The following is a 14414-nucleotide window of genomic DNA, read 5'->3' as shown; positions in this document are numbered from 1 at the left end:
GCTGCTCTTTGCTCTTATTGTGTAACGCCTTGCTACGGCGGTTGACATGGTAGAAAGAGGCTTTTTTGCTAACGAACTAATCTAAATTCTAAGCATCGATCGAGTTGCTCGTTTGGCTTACGGAGCAGGGCCCAGTAGCTTCTCGAAATGCCAGTAGGCAGCCTCCGCCGCACGACCTCGAGCGAGCTTGTATGAGGGAGCACTGGCCTTCAAAATGGGCTGCACAACAACAAATGACGTCAGCATCTTTATCAGCACTAGCAGCTCAGTGCCTTTGCGTACCCGTCCTTTCACGTAGAGCTCCACGGTGTACTCGCTAGCGTTTGCAGGGGCCCGCAAATATCTGAACATGGCAAGACGAGTGTTAGTCCACCGTTCACTCCCGTCACAACTTTACAGTTTCCTACTTATAGGTAGGTTGGCCGTAGTAGTGACCCTGCAGCAGATTCTGTAGCTCGACAATGGGCTCCCAAATGACCTCGCGCGTGGCGTACTCAACCGAGCGAGGAAGAATGTGTGTTGCCACGAAATCCATCGCAGTCTCCATTCCCTGTCGAACGAATGCAGCAACAAACCAGTAAGTAAATTAAAGCACCGCTGGGTTTCATCAAAAGCTTCGTACCTGGTCCAGGTAGATAGCCGCAATAAGCGACTCCACCGCGCCAGCAGCAATGGTGACTCGGCCTTTCACAATAACCGGTGCGGCACTCGCCTTACTGAACCCTGGAGGCCACAGCAAGAGGTCTGTGATGCCCATATCCTCACTGATCTTCGACAGCGTATCGTTATTCACAAGCGCCGACTTGGCTCGTGAAAGCTGCCCTTCCTGGTGTCTCGGCAGCATCTGGAAGACGTATCCCGCCGCCGCCGCCCCGATCAGCGAGTCTCCTAGGAATTCAAGACAGCGGTTCGACAGGCGCACCACGGGGACGTCCTCCGGCACGGGATTGCTCGGCAGACATCCATGGTGAGTCAGAGCGCTCTGCAGCAGTGCCACATCCTGGAATTGCACGCCGATACGCTCCTGGAGCTGCTGCAGTCCTTTCTTCCAGCCCTTGGGGGTCGGGACCTTCTCGAAGTGTTCAGGCTTGATCAACTGCCAGTCTGGAGTGCTTTTTGGGTGCAACAATTGCTGCGCGGTGATACTCTTGGTAGCGATCACATCCCCTTCTAAGTGACGGCGTTCCAGCTTGGCCGTTTGATTGGGATCCGCTGGCGAGTGGCTTTTGCTGCGTCTGGCAGCACTGTCGGCGTCGTTTTCGGACGCTAGAGCAGCTGCAACTGCATCTGCAACGGCCTGAGGGCTCCTGAACCCGTCCGGAAGGGAGCTACGCGAAGAAAACGAGCGTAGAGAGCTTGTAGAGGTCACCGCACGGCGACATCCGACCAGCAGCATCTTGCGCATGCTGCTCGCCATTGTTGACGTTGTGTGGCAGACAAGAAAAACCTGGTAAATAGGATAGTTGGACCGGTGGACATGCCGCAATAAATCTTTGTAGTTTGAAACCTCATAAGAGGAAGCCGAACAAGAAGATCTTGCCACATTTCTTGAGTGCTCATATTTTCCAACTCGTTGAAGTTGGTTTCTGTTACTTTGGACGGGTCCGTGTAAGAGTTGGTATGTGCTCATTTCGAGTCATGCACAACTCGTTTTGCTACAACAGTTGCGTTTTACGACATGTGCTATCGATGCTGCGAGGGTGGAGGAGTGCGATGAACCAAGGGACGAGTGGAAAGGTCTAAAGTATGAAGTGCTAGCTGCACATACTACATATTCCTGCCATCCACCAGCACCTGCGTGTAGGTAGACATGTAGTTTTTCTGTGAATTGTGACTTACTGCTGTGCGCACGTGTCTGTAGTTGTATTGGAAGTGTACGAGACTACCGTTGTGTACGAACACTGCTGTGCAGTTGTGATACTAACCAGTTTGCGGAACACCCGCAATGTACATCTATCATATTTCGAGCCGATACATGTAGCCAACATCGTACCAAGCGTGTAATACTAAGACAATCAGACTCCGTGCACTCCACCTGGACTTATAGCGACTAGTAACTGCGAATCATCCAGAAAGGTCAGCACCCTGGCGCGTCAAGAAGCAGTTTTGAATGCTGAAAACTAGTGTTGATCCTCTGTCTGGATACTCCGTGTACAAGCAGCAGCGTCTGCAGTATTTGAAGTTGACCCAATCGAATAATACATTTCCCGAAACAGACTTTCCCCCATGCTCTCACGATGAAGTTGGAGCTTTGGTGAAGTTGGAGCAAAAACGTGTGCATTTAGGTTCAAACTCTGCCTAAATACGAACTCGAGAAAATAACTTACCGCCAATCATTTCTTACCGTGTGAACGTGTGCAATGCACGGCAGCGACTTCGGCATGGAGACCTCCGTGCCGCACAAGAAACGCTGTCGAGCTTCCAAGAAGAAGCGATTGAGGCTGAAGAAGCGCGAGAGCCTTGACCCTGCAGTCGGGGCGAAAAGCGACAATCAGGACGAAGGCCGAGAACTCTCTACAAACCGAGATAAAGTGCAGAACTGCAATGATTTTCAAGACATTGAAGGCAAAGAGGCACAGCAACACCAACGCATTTATGATCTGACTCAATTTGACCAGCAGCAGCAAAAAAATCGCCAAATTCAGGATCTGACACTGAATCAGGACCAAATTGAAAAACAGGACGGCAATATGGATGGAGATGCAAGCGAAGAAAAGCAAGTGCAGGATGAAATGACGGAGTATGAGCGCAAACGTCGGGACAACATCCTGCGTAACCAGGTCTTCATGCAACAAGTTGGCGTGTCGACGGCGAAACTTGCTGCTCGCACGGCAGTCGGGAATGAAGCTGAAAATGAGGAGAAGCGGAAGGAGATGGTAGCTCGGCGAGCGTTAGCGGCTACCCGGAAAGCTGAGCTTTTGTGTCAACCAGTGCGCAAATCAAAGCGTTTGCAAAGGGAAAAAGTGGTGACCAAGGCGAGGGATCGGCTTTTGAAATTGATGACGAAGTCTGTTGGTAACCTCTCAGGGGTTAGAGCCGTGAAGACGATGGATCCAGTGCTCTTTTCGCACGGGGACGTACCTGAAATGAAGCCACATTCTCTACGGGAAGTTGCCGAGAATGGAAATGACCAAACCAACAGTAATGAGGATCAAGATCATGATCAGCATTCAGCTCCAGCATCAAGAACTGAAGCCGAAAATGAAGCTCAACAAAAGGAGATGACTACGAGGAGATCGTTGGTAACCGTGCAGAAAGCTTGTCTGTTGAGTCGGCCAGTGGGCAAGCCTTCGAAGTTGAGGAGTGAAAAGATTGTGATGAAGCTGAAGACCGGCGCGGATCCCGGTCAGATTCGCCCCCATAGTAATCTCGAGAAAAATGATGCAAATCGAAATATCAGCAAACAAGAACTCGATCAAGATGAGCAAGAAGTGGTGACGGGATACGAGCGCAAGCGTCTCGAAAATATTCTACGCAACGAAGCGTTCCTGAAGCAGGTGGGAGTGTCTACAGTCAAAGTCGCTGCTTGCGCAGCACTGCAAAACGAGGCTGCACAAGAAGCGAAGAGACAGGAATTGGCTTCCAAGCGAGCACTAAAAGCTTCTCGCCGTACTGAGCTTCTAAAGCAACCAGTACGCAAATCGCGTCGATTGAGTGGTGAAAAGGCCGTCGTTAGAGAGTCAAACGGCTTGGACTACTCGATGGATCTGCTCTCAATGAAAACGATTCGACTCAATTGCACCGGTAAAGTGCATGTCATGGATGTCATTGATGACGAAGGGAAAGCATTCTGCCAAGAAATCATTGGTAGCTTCCACGAGCGGAGCAATATTGAGCAAGCGTTGGTACCAGGGGATGCGGAGGATGATGTGGAGTATACACTGGAGACAAACGATATTGTCAAGGCCGTGCCGTACCGCATTACTACGTTGGCTTTCCTTCCACGTGCAGATCGAGTTGGCGTAGCGTGTGGCGACAAGGAAGGTCTAGTCTCACTCTGGTCACCATCGAGCAGCAACAACAGCACCACTTCTTCGGCGGCAATGTACCGGCCTCATGGTTACCCTGTCACCCAGCTGATATTTCCCACTTCGTCGACACTAATTTCCAGCAGTATGGATGGCACCGTGTGTGAATTTGATTTGTGGTCGTCGAAAACCTCGTTAGTATGCGATATTAGTTATGAGACTGGGATTACGTCACTTGCTGAATCGGGCAACCCGCAATTCTACTATGCAAGCTGTGAAGATGGTACAGTGCGGCTGATTGATCGTCGCGCGCGAAACCTGTACAGCGGGGGATTCAGGCTCCACAAGGGGAAGATCAACACGGTGGATCAACACCCCACTCTCGACTAGTAAGGTTTGCTTGCAGATTTTATTGTTTATTGGTAGATGCGCTAACATTTGCTGGAAACTTTGTCTGGTGTAGTTGTATTGCTACTGCAGGCCAGGACTTGAATGTTTGTTTCTGGGATAAACGCAAAATCGCTTCGGAGGGAAATGTTCCGATTTCTAAACTCCGGCACCGAAGCGAGAGGCATTGCGCACAGTTCTCTAAACATGACGGCGCGTGGTTGGTGACGCTGAGTTGTGAGTCGTACATGGACATGTACGACACGTCACGTCTCGTCAAGTGCGGGACGTCAGATACCCCACTAGAACCCAGTCGCGTCCACGTTCCGCACAACAATAACACGGGAACATCCACCAAGTTCCGGCCAGCGTGGGATCCCAAGAGGCCGAACCGATTTGCAATTGGGTGCTGGGGGCACCCATCCAGGCTGCAGATTTTCCGCGCGGGATATGACCAACCTATTCGGGAGCTTGTGAGAAAAGAGGTCACAAACAACAGCTTTGACGTGGTTACCCAGTATCACCCATACTTGGATTTAATCGCGAGTGGCAACTCGACAGGGCGTCTTTCTCTCTGGCGAGCCAAGAACAGGTAGCCATCGAATCAATAGTTGGGCTGCGTTCACGCACAGCGTAATAGAAGTAACGACTACTTAAGTATGCCAGACGAATTTTGAATAAAAAAATTTCCGCATGCTTTCTGTGACCGTACCATGCGCTCTTATTGTGCTACTGCATATGCCTTGATAGGCAAATAATACTTCAGTCGAGCTCGAAGGTAGATCACGAGTCCTCCTCAACAACATTGTTAACACTGACTGAGTCAGTATAATGCAAGTTAGCTTCAGAATAAAATACCAGGCTCGATGGAGCAAAAGAATGTACAATAATACGAACTCAAGATAATAACTTACCGCCAATCATTTCTTACTGCAATGCACGGCACCGAGATCCCAGTGCCGCGCTGTCGAACTTCCCACAAGAAGCGGTTGAGGCGGAAGAAGCGAACCGAGCTCTTAAAGCCAAGACAAAGACCAGGAGCATCATATAATTCAAGAACAAGTAAACACCAAAATCACCAAATTCAGGATCTGGCACAACTTCAAGACCAAGCTGAAAAGCAGGACGGCCATAAAGATGAAGATGCAGGCGAAGAAGAGCATGTGCATGATGAAATGATTGAATATGGACGCAAACGTCGAGAGAACATCCTGCGCAGCCAGGCCTTCATGCAGAAAATTGGTGAAATTACTGCTCGCACGGCAATCGAGATGGTAGCTCGGCGAGTGGTTGCTGCAAGGAAAGATGAGCTTTGTGCCAACTAGTGCGTCAGTCGAAGCGGTAGGAAATGGGAAACGTAGCCAAGGGAGACCTTTCAAAAGGAATTCTAGGTCTGGTGCATGGGCCGTGCTGTTGTTGGAATGGAACCTGCGGAAAAAAAAAAATTAAGCAGCAGAAGAAGAATATCACATCGCGGACAGCTACGGGAAGAACTGGAAAAACGATCAGATGGCAGGGGCATGATTCGGAAGTTTGTTTTTGGTATGGGAGCTGATGCGTTGTCGACAGAAGAGGAAAGTGAAACTCAAAGACGTGACAGTAACAAGATCGGAGTCAAATCGACGAAACGGGTGTGGTACAAGCACTGCAAGAATACTGAGAAAGCCGTGCTCGATCCCATTCGTTCGATGACTTTCTCCCACGCACAGACCGAGTTGTCGTAGCGTGTGGGGACAAGGAGACCCATGTTGCACTTGTGGCACCTTCTAAACGCAGCTAGTAGCAGTGAGCGTGACGGCTTTGATTCAGCTGCGGCATTTATGCGGACTGTGACGACGCGCGAAATCTGCACGACGCGAGAATCACGACGCACCCGAGTCGTGACTTGTAAGTTTTGATTTTGTAGAGTTTACCTTGATATATAGGGGAGCCGTACTAATGTTTCCTTGACGTGTTGATTCGCGTAGTTGCGTCGTAACTGCGTCACGGGACTGCACTGTGTGTTTGTGAGATATGGACAACAACACCTCCGAGAAGAACGTACCGCTGACAAAACTCCGTCCTACGAGCCCGGTTAACTGCGCGTATTTCTCTCCGGACGACGGTCATTGTTGTTGACGACGAAGGACCGATTCATCAACATGTTTTAATACAGCCACAACGCACTACCATTCAGGATACCCAGACCCGTTCGAATGTATCATCGCAATTGGAGCGCATCGGATTCACCTCTACATCCTGTCCGGGACCCCAGGAGACGAAATCACTTCGTGTTTAACTGCATGTACCAACCGCCACGGACTCGGGTTTTCTGCGCCGGATATCCTCAACCCTGATGGGCAGCAACTTCACCTCCATCACTCCAGTCAACGCGTTCCACCCGCATCTACTTACAAGCGGTCACACGAGTGTCACTTCGGCGTGGCAAGCAATTCATGTAAATACAATGTTGTCATCCAAAAAAGTACCCAAACATGCCAAATAATAATCTGACCTACCGAGCATCATCCCTTGCATGCGCTCTTCTTCATATAAATCTATACAACCACCTCCCTACCAAAGAGCCTTCCTAGTTTTACTTTCCCACACAATAACCGTTGGCGCGAACTGATCCTGCCTCATGCGCCGCACTCGCTCCAGCGCGTTGGCCGAGGCCCCGCAGCGTCTTCGCTCACTCCGGTCGACGGCACGCAACCCACCGCTGTCTCCTCCACCCGTCGCTTCATTGCGGCGCTCGCGGCGTCAACCGAAAGTCACGAAAACTTTGATCAAATCGGAAGAGCAGGACGCAGGACAGGACGATGAGCATGGACGAAGATGAAGAGCAGGACGAGCAACAGGATGTAGGATTGACCGAGTACGAGCGCAAGCGGCGCGAAAAATCCAGCGCAACATGGCCTTCATGCAGCAGATGGGGGTCTCCACGGCCAAAATCTCCGCCAGGACGGCGGTGGGGGACGAATCTGCAAAAGAGACCAAGAGACAACAGCAGGCTGTCAAGAGAGCTCTGCAGGCTGCTAGAATAGCCGATCGGTTGACGCAACCGGTCCGCAAATCTCGACGGCTGGAGGGGAAGAAAGTGGAGGTGGAACCGATTGAGGCAATCGACCAGTTTGAAATGACAAAATGAGAGGGCCACGACCCCACGAGGCAGTCATTTGCATGTGATGGATGCGGTGGATGGAGAGAGCAAAGCTTTTCTCGGAGGCATCACGGCGGATCTGGAAGAGGAGCTGGAGGAGGATACGGTCTTGGCCGACGACGACGGAGTCGAGTACACTTTGGCTGACGACGATATCACCAAGGCGGTACAGGAACGGATCTACTCGGTGGCGTTCTTGCCACGTACAGACCGCGTGGTGGTGGCCTGCGGAGATAAAATGGGCCATGTGGCGCTGTGGACGCCTCTCAGTGAAGCGGCCGTGAAGCAGGAGAGCTCGGCTCCGCCGCTGGCGGTTTACAGACCACACTACACCCCGGTGAGTCAGCTCATCTTTCCAGACGCGTCCAAACTGGTTTCGAGTAGCTTTGACGGAACGGTGAGGGAGTTTGATCTGCGCGCGGCGGAGTCGTCGGTAGTGTATGAAGCCACTGACGGCGCAGGCATCTCGTCGCTTGCTACAGCAAGTACGTCACAGTGTTATTATGCAAGTTGCGATGACGGTACGGTGCGCTGATTGATCGACGCGCGCATAAGGTGAAAAGCTCGAGCTACACGTTGCACGAGAAGAAGATCAACACAGTGTCCCAGCACCCGAGCCTCGACTTGTGAGTATTGCTCTGTGCTGACCAGTCATTGAAAGTGGCGCTAATTTACCTTATGTTGTAGTTGTATCGCGACTGCATCGCTAGATCGCACTGTGTGCTTGTGGGACGCGCGCAAAATGTCGTCGAAGAAGAACACTCCACTGATAGCGTTGCCGCATTACCGCAGTGTTAACTGCGCGTACTTTTCCCCACGAGATGGCGCGTGGCTCGTGACGGTGGGTCAGGACTCATACATCGACATGTTCGATACATCAAGCCTTACCGAACGTAAGGCAGTCAGACAAGTCGGCAATTACGCTCCCAGACTCGACCCGTGTTCGACACAACAACATAACGGGGCGGTGGCTTACGAAGCTCCATGCTGCGTGGGATCCCAAGCGACCAAACCAATTCGTGATGGGATGCATGGAGCAGCCGCGACGAATCCAGATCTTCCGTGCCGGTCGCAGACGCCCTGTGCGCGAACTCAAGAGTGACAACTTTGCATCCGTGCACTCCATCAACGCATTCCACCCTCACCTCGAGCTGATTGCAGGTGGCAACTCGTCTGGTCGACTGGCACTTTGGCGTGGCAAGAAGACAGACGAACCTGGTGATGTCAAAACCGAGGCCAAAGATAAAGTCAAGGCCGAGTGAAATTTTGAGCTGCAAACCTTCGCGCTAACATGACTATCACCATCCAACTTGAAGCTTCACAAAGCATAGTCAAAACATCATACTCGCGTTCATATTGCTCTTTCATTTACGGGTACCCACATTGTGTGACTCTTGTCGCCTTGCACTTTTACTTTTTCGCACCGTTCTGTTCTTTGGCAAGCGATTTCTCGTACATTCCTGTAATGAGGTCACACAATAAATCAGTAAGCCACAAAGCACGAAGTGTTACATTGAATGAGTAAACAGCCTTACCTTTCCGTCGAAGCTCCGTGTGCTTCGTCTGGACAGTCTCGAAGTGAGAGAGCAATGCATCGGCGTCGATCCGCGGAGCACCTGACGAGGGTGTATCGTTGCTTGACGAACTGGAAGGTGCTTCTTTAGTCTTGCGCAGCCGACGCGAGTCACCATTCAAGTCTATCCGTCCAATGGCAGTAGCCATGCTCGTCACGCTTGCTAGTCGGTCCCGTAGCACACGGAAAGCAGCACTTTGCGGGAGAAGCATTAGCAATCCGTATAAACTCTTGACCAGGTCCGTGTGGTAGTCCTCTTGGATCTCGAGAAGCTGAAGACGCATGTGAATGAAGATCGGCGATTCCAGCAGCTGCACGAGTTTGTCGATCTGCATCAGAAAACCCACGGATGCATCGATATCTGCAAACTTGCTGATGAGCGCAGCAGATAGCGAGTAGGACTGGGCGAGTAAGCAGAGACTGAATGCTGCAATGGGGTTGTGACACCACGACCGGAAGAGTGCCTGCAACAAAAGGAAAGGCCAAAATCGAAACAGACGTAAGAACAGCGGCTACACAGCTACGAAGGTGTCAAAGTGCTTACCGTAAACACCTGGACGTCATCTTCGGATGCGCGTGGCTGAAAACTGCGACGGAGGATATCGCGGAGGTGCTCAAGCTCGTTGGCCGTGAGCAAAATAAGGTTCAGCGTCTGAACCATCACGGCAGCGAATTCACAATCGGCTTGGCTGTCCAGGTATACAGCTTCTGTCCCCAGGACCTTCGCAAAAATGAGGTAGATGCTCTTCGAATCCAAAAGCACGCACAACTTGCGCACGATCATGCTTCCACGCATCTCGAGCAACCGTCGGTCCTGTGCGAAGAGCAACAAAATCGCATTGAGAACTTTCTCAAACTCAAATTTGTTGAGCGAGATGCGAGCAAGCACTTCCAGATCCAGGAGCACTACACTGTCAGAGATATCCGACAAAGTCCGAAGCAAAGCCGGCAAGAGCTGTCCAATGTGAGCAGAGAGCTGGTTCGGGTATTTCTCCAGCAACATCGAGATCCAACGTAGCGCAGCCATTCGGGTCGGGACATGGTCGCTGCCCAGCTCCGACGTAAGCTTCTGCATCAGTGGCAGCAGCTCCACATCTTCCGTCGTGGATTTCACGAGCTGCAGCAGATCATCGTTCGCCCGTTCAGCCACCTGGCGGATCTCGTGCTCAGCGTCCGAGATGCAGTGCATGATAGCAGCCAGCAGGTCTGCGTAGAACTCGACAAGTTTCTCACGGCCAAGGTTCACGAACTCCTGCACCCAGCTCACTGCAGTCAGTCGGTTGAACCGCTCCTTGCTGTTGCACTGACCCACAAGGATGTCCACCATGCGTCCGAACTCGACGTCGTCCGTGCTTGATCTCCCTCAGAAACTCGGCCAGCGCGCTGTCCGCCGCCTGTCGAATCTCTCTGTTCCCGTCGCTCAGCATATTAAACAGCCCATCCAGGAACTCGGGCAACCAATCCAGCATGTCAATGTCCGGCACCGAGTCCAGCACGGTGATCCAACCGACCAAGAGCTGCCGAATATACGGATTCGTCATCCGGATGTACTTGTGCAGCAGCGGGATAAACATGTCCACATCAAAGTACTCGCTCTCCGTCACAATGTCCTTCACCAACCTGTCCAGCAAATTGGCTCCGTTCTTCACGTCGACATCAACATCTGCAAACAATTTGCACAGGCCGTCGAAAATCTGGTTAAAGTAGTGCAAAATGTGGCCCCTCGCCACCTTGGCGATGTTGTACAGCGACTCGCACGCGTAGTAGCGCACTCTGCTCTCCGGATCGTCGAAGCAGTGCAGCACGGGGGGCAGCAGCTTGTCCAGGTACAGGTGCGCGTCGTGCATAAGGCCAATAGCTGTGGCTGCGAGCCCAATGAGGCCGCCTTTGCGGTGGTTGGCGTTGGACGAGCAGGCGAAGTCGTTGCCCAGCAGTTCGATGATGGCCGGGATCCGCTGGCGGCTCGGGTTGGGTACTGCGAACGGGCCGTCGACGCTCTCAGACTCGGTCCCGGACGAGGCGTTGAGTCTCGAGGCCGGCGAGTCAGCGCTGAGCTGCAGCTGGTGTTGCTGGTGGAACTCGATAGACGCGGCGTTCTCCTGCAGCTGCTTGATGAGGTTCTCGAGCTCCATGGCCGCGCCCTTGCGCTTGTCGTACGAGCGGTCGCCCAGGTTGCGCATGAGGTTCGGGGACAGCGGCAGCTGCACGGCGAAGCCGCCGGCATCGGGGGAGTCGCCTCCGCCCAGGCCGAAGGGCATGGCGGCCGCGGCAGCTGCGGCGGCCTGCGTGAGCGCCGACTGCGGCAGCATGGGCGAAGGATCCGTCGGGTAGCTGCTCATGGCTGCGAAGGAGAATGCGGAATGAAGGAGACATGGCTTCAAGAAGAGACCAATTTCAGCCAATAGAAGGGGAGGTGAAGTTGCAGGAGCACCACATGCCTGCCGATTTAAGTTCTACTATCCTTGTCGATGCCAGTCACGTACAGTGTCAGCGAGAGGCTTTTGCTGCTCGAAGTAGGTCTCGCCGGCTGCAGCAATGGGCCCACCGCCGTAGCAAATACCGTCGGCGCGATAAAGCACAAGTGCTTGTTCGGGGGTGACGCCGCGCTGAGGATGATCGAAGTCTACCCGCAAGTAGCTGCGCTTCTCTCGCTCTCTTCCTTGTTCATCGTCAGCACTTGCAAGAGGTTCAGGCTGCCAGTCGTGAAGTTTGCTGGCCCTTTCACGAGCCTCGCGGTTCGACACAAGCGATATTGTGCACTCATCCAGGTCTTGGCGATAACGCACACGGTAGAAGCAGCGCATGCGACCAGTCTCATGAAGCTCTCTAGGCAAATCTCCTGCCATCCAGTTGAACTGCCCTGCTGAGGCGAAGAGTGCATCTGAAAAGAGTGCCGGGTTCCGCGTGCCTTCAGCAACGACCACGGAGTGATCGGACTTGTGCTTACCGACAACAAACCACTTGGCGCTCATACCTTGAAGGCGAGCGCCTTGCCCCACCGTGTACGCAGTAAAGCCGTGATGCGGGTACATCTTCTCTCCGTCTACTGTGTAGAAGAATCCTTCTTGGCGTTGGATGTACTGGTGAATGAAGTCCGCAAAGTTGCGCTTGCCGATGAAGCAGATACCCACCGAGTCCTTCTTCGTCGCTGTACAAAGCCCCTCGCTTGCTGCAATCCGCCGTACTTCCGTCTTGCACATGCCACCCAGCGGGAACAGTACGTTCGCGAACGCTCTTCCATCCACACTCGACAAGAAGTAGCTCTGGTCTTTCGTCTCATCCACCGCCGCACAAAGGTTTAGTGGTCCGCCATCTTCAGCCCGTCTCAACGCCGCATAATGACCCGCCACGTAGTCTGCGCCAATCTTCTGCGCGTACTCCGTGAAGGCCTTGAACTTGATCTCTCGGTTGCACAAAATATCTGGATTCGGCGTCAGGCCCTCTTCAAACCCCTCCAGACACGGCTCGAACACCGAGTTCCAGTACGACTGCACCAAGTTCACCTAAAACCCCAACAGCCAGCCCCATCAGCACTGCATAATCCTCATTAACAACAGCCACCCACCATTTGCGCCTCGATCCCGAGCTGCTCGCAGACTTTTTGCACGTCCAAGTACTCCGAGTCCACGGGACACGCCGACTCTCCTTCCTCGTCGCTGGGGTCCCAGTTCTTCATATAAACCCCTGTAACTCGATATCCCTGGCGCTTGAGCAGCAGCGCAGTCACAGAAGAGTCCACTCCACCAGACATGCCCACAACCACATGTGTCTTGCTGTTATCAGGGCTAGTAGAGGCATTGAGAGCGCTGGCAACACTAACTAGGCGTCTTGGTGAGCTCTGGAGGCTGCCAGAGGTTCCTAATAAGGCCTGGGGGTGACGTCGAAGTGCTGACGCCGCAACGCGTGAGCATGTACGGCACAGCATTGTCGACGAATGGTTGAGTGGCAGAGCGTACACAAGTTTTACATAATGTAGGAAAAGGCTGTAGGATCGATTCTAGATCGTGCGATCAGCGAAATGCAGCCATATTTGGGTTACCAAGGGTGGAGAGCAATGAGACGTGAGCCGAGAGACGAAAAGTGGTGCGCGGAGAAGTCCTCGGCAACGCGGGCGTGAACGTCGTCTTTTTGCCAGTGATCGGCAGGTAGAAGACGCGCCTTGTATCGGCGAAGCTGCTCCTGCACGTACCTGCGGTTCATGGGTGTATCCGGGATGAAGCCTGTGTAGACGACCTCGCGAGGGATACTACCGACGTGCTTGTAGCTGTTGGCGTGCGGAATGCGCCAGTCGAAGAAGATAACACTGCCAGCTTCACAGCCGATGTGCTGGTAACGATCGATCACTTCACGGTCCTCCTGCATACGCAGAGGCGAGAAGTCGCCGAGACAGACCTGCGGTCGGCGAACTGGAGCGGTCAACGGCACTGCTGTCAAGACTTCCGGCATGTGCTTGGCTGCATACTCCACAAACTCCTTGTGGAACCCGGGCACGGCTTCAAATCCACCCGTGTTGGGCTCCGTGTTGCTGGTGAGCACTGTGATGCACTGAATAGGTCGCCAACGAGGCGTGTCCTTGCCCGAGTCGAACATCTTGGTCGGGCAGCAGTCCCAGTGCGGTGTTAGCGATCGCTGCATTGGACGCGATTTCTTCTGTGCAAACTTCTTGGAAATCGCATCCGGCACGCGATAGCACACGCGGTTGATGTACATATACCCGCGCTTGCCGTCAAAGTCTCCGAACGGGTGCTGGAAGTCCGGATGGTTGTGCGCGTACGTCGCCTCCCACAAGTCCGTCATGGCTGCAAACACCTTCTCGTGCTCCGCCACCTTCAGTCTCCACGACGGATAGAACAGGTCCAAGATGCCGCCAGCACCACCGGTACTCGACAACTTCTTGAGGTTGTCACCTGTCGTCTCCAAACTCTTGTGATCCTGCCACGGCCAAAATCACCACACCATTGCAATTACATGAGAAAATCAATTGTATCCGCAGTGGCAATGATAAAACCAAATCAGCAACGCACCACTCCGTACTTGGCGAGCTCTCCGTGTAGGCCGCGACGAGCTTCCGCGACCTCCTGGGGGTCAACACATTGGGCACCACCAGCACGCCTTGCTCCATGAACTGCTGAACCTGCTCGTCACTCAGATAGCGCTCAATCACCGTCGGAACGGCCTTCTCGCCAGAGATTCCTTGCTCCAAGGGCGACGCCATGTCTACCGCAGGCTCGTGCGGCGTCATTGCTACGTATTCCTAGACTGTCGACGAATGAGTAGCGTTTATAGGTTGCGGTGCTGATCCCAAGGATTTTATAGGTTCAGAATTTTCAAAGTCATTTGAGTT

General features: G+C 52.9%; 6 protein-coding genes across 6 annotated transcripts; 2 read left to right on the top strand and 4 right to left on the bottom strand.

Moving 5' to 3' along the window:
* Positions 1-117: 117 nt before the first annotated feature.
* On the bottom strand, positions 118-1417 carry KRP23_10966 (Ribonuclease 3; the record flags this gene model as incomplete). Its single annotated transcript, XM_067881467.1, has 4 exons — positions 118-219; positions 283-343; positions 408-550; positions 623-1417. The coding sequence occupies 4 exons, from the start codon at positions 1415-1417 to the stop codon at positions 118-120; spliced, it is 1101 nt and encodes a 366-aa protein (XP_067740774.1).
* Positions 1418-2360: 943 nt separating this feature from the next.
* On the top strand, positions 2361-4358 carry KRP23_10965 (DNA damage-binding protein CMR1; the record flags this gene model as incomplete). The annotated part of the gene is made up of 1 exon (XM_067881466.1): positions 2361-4358. One exon carries the CDS (start codon positions 2361-2363, stop codon positions 4356-4358), a length of 1998 nt encoding a protein of 665 aa, XP_067740773.1.
* A 3164-nt stretch (positions 4359-7522) lies between these two features.
* On the top strand, positions 7523-8759 carry KRP23_10964 (WD repeat-containing protein 76; the record flags this gene model as incomplete). The annotated part of the gene is made up of 4 exons (XM_067881465.1): positions 7523-7894; positions 8053-8123; positions 8185-8338; positions 8400-8759. 4 exons carry the CDS (start codon positions 7523-7525, stop codon positions 8757-8759), a joined length of 957 nt encoding a protein of 318 aa, XP_067740772.1.
* Positions 8760-8907: 148 nt separating this feature from the next.
* KRP23_10963 (Protein VAC14-like protein) lies at positions 8908-11409 on the bottom strand (the record flags this gene model as incomplete). Its single annotated transcript, XM_067881464.1, has 4 exons — positions 8908-8957; positions 9033-9534; positions 9615-10322; positions 10408-11409. The coding sequence occupies 4 exons, from the start codon at positions 11407-11409 to the stop codon at positions 8908-8910; spliced, it is 2262 nt and encodes a 753-aa protein (XP_067740771.1).
* Positions 11410-11526: 117 nt separating this feature from the next.
* KRP23_10962 (tRNA-specific 2-thiouridylase MnmA) lies at positions 11527-12995 on the bottom strand (the record flags this gene model as incomplete). The annotated part of the gene is made up of 2 exons (XM_067881463.1): positions 11527-12573; positions 12636-12995. The coding sequence occupies 2 exons, from the start codon at positions 12993-12995 to the stop codon at positions 11527-11529; spliced, it is 1407 nt and encodes a 468-aa protein (XP_067740770.1).
* Positions 12996-13105: 110 nt separating this feature from the next.
* On the bottom strand, positions 13106-14312 carry KRP23_10961 (uncharacterized protein; the record flags this gene model as incomplete). The annotated part of the gene is made up of 2 exons (XM_067881462.1): positions 13106-14002; positions 14079-14312. 2 exons carry the CDS (start codon positions 14310-14312, stop codon positions 13106-13108), a joined length of 1131 nt encoding a protein of 376 aa, XP_067740769.1.
* Between the last annotated feature and the right edge of the window lie 102 nt (positions 14313-14414).

This window comes from Phytophthora ramorum, assembly GCF_020800215.1.
Source record: "Phytophthora ramorum isolate Pr-102 chromosome Unknown Phyram_PR-102_s0011, whole genome shotgun sequence".
Taxonomy (NCBI): Eukaryota; Oomycota; class Peronosporomycetes; order Peronosporales; family Peronosporaceae; genus Phytophthora; species Phytophthora ramorum.
This window is presented reverse-complemented; position numbering and strand designations above follow the sequence as displayed.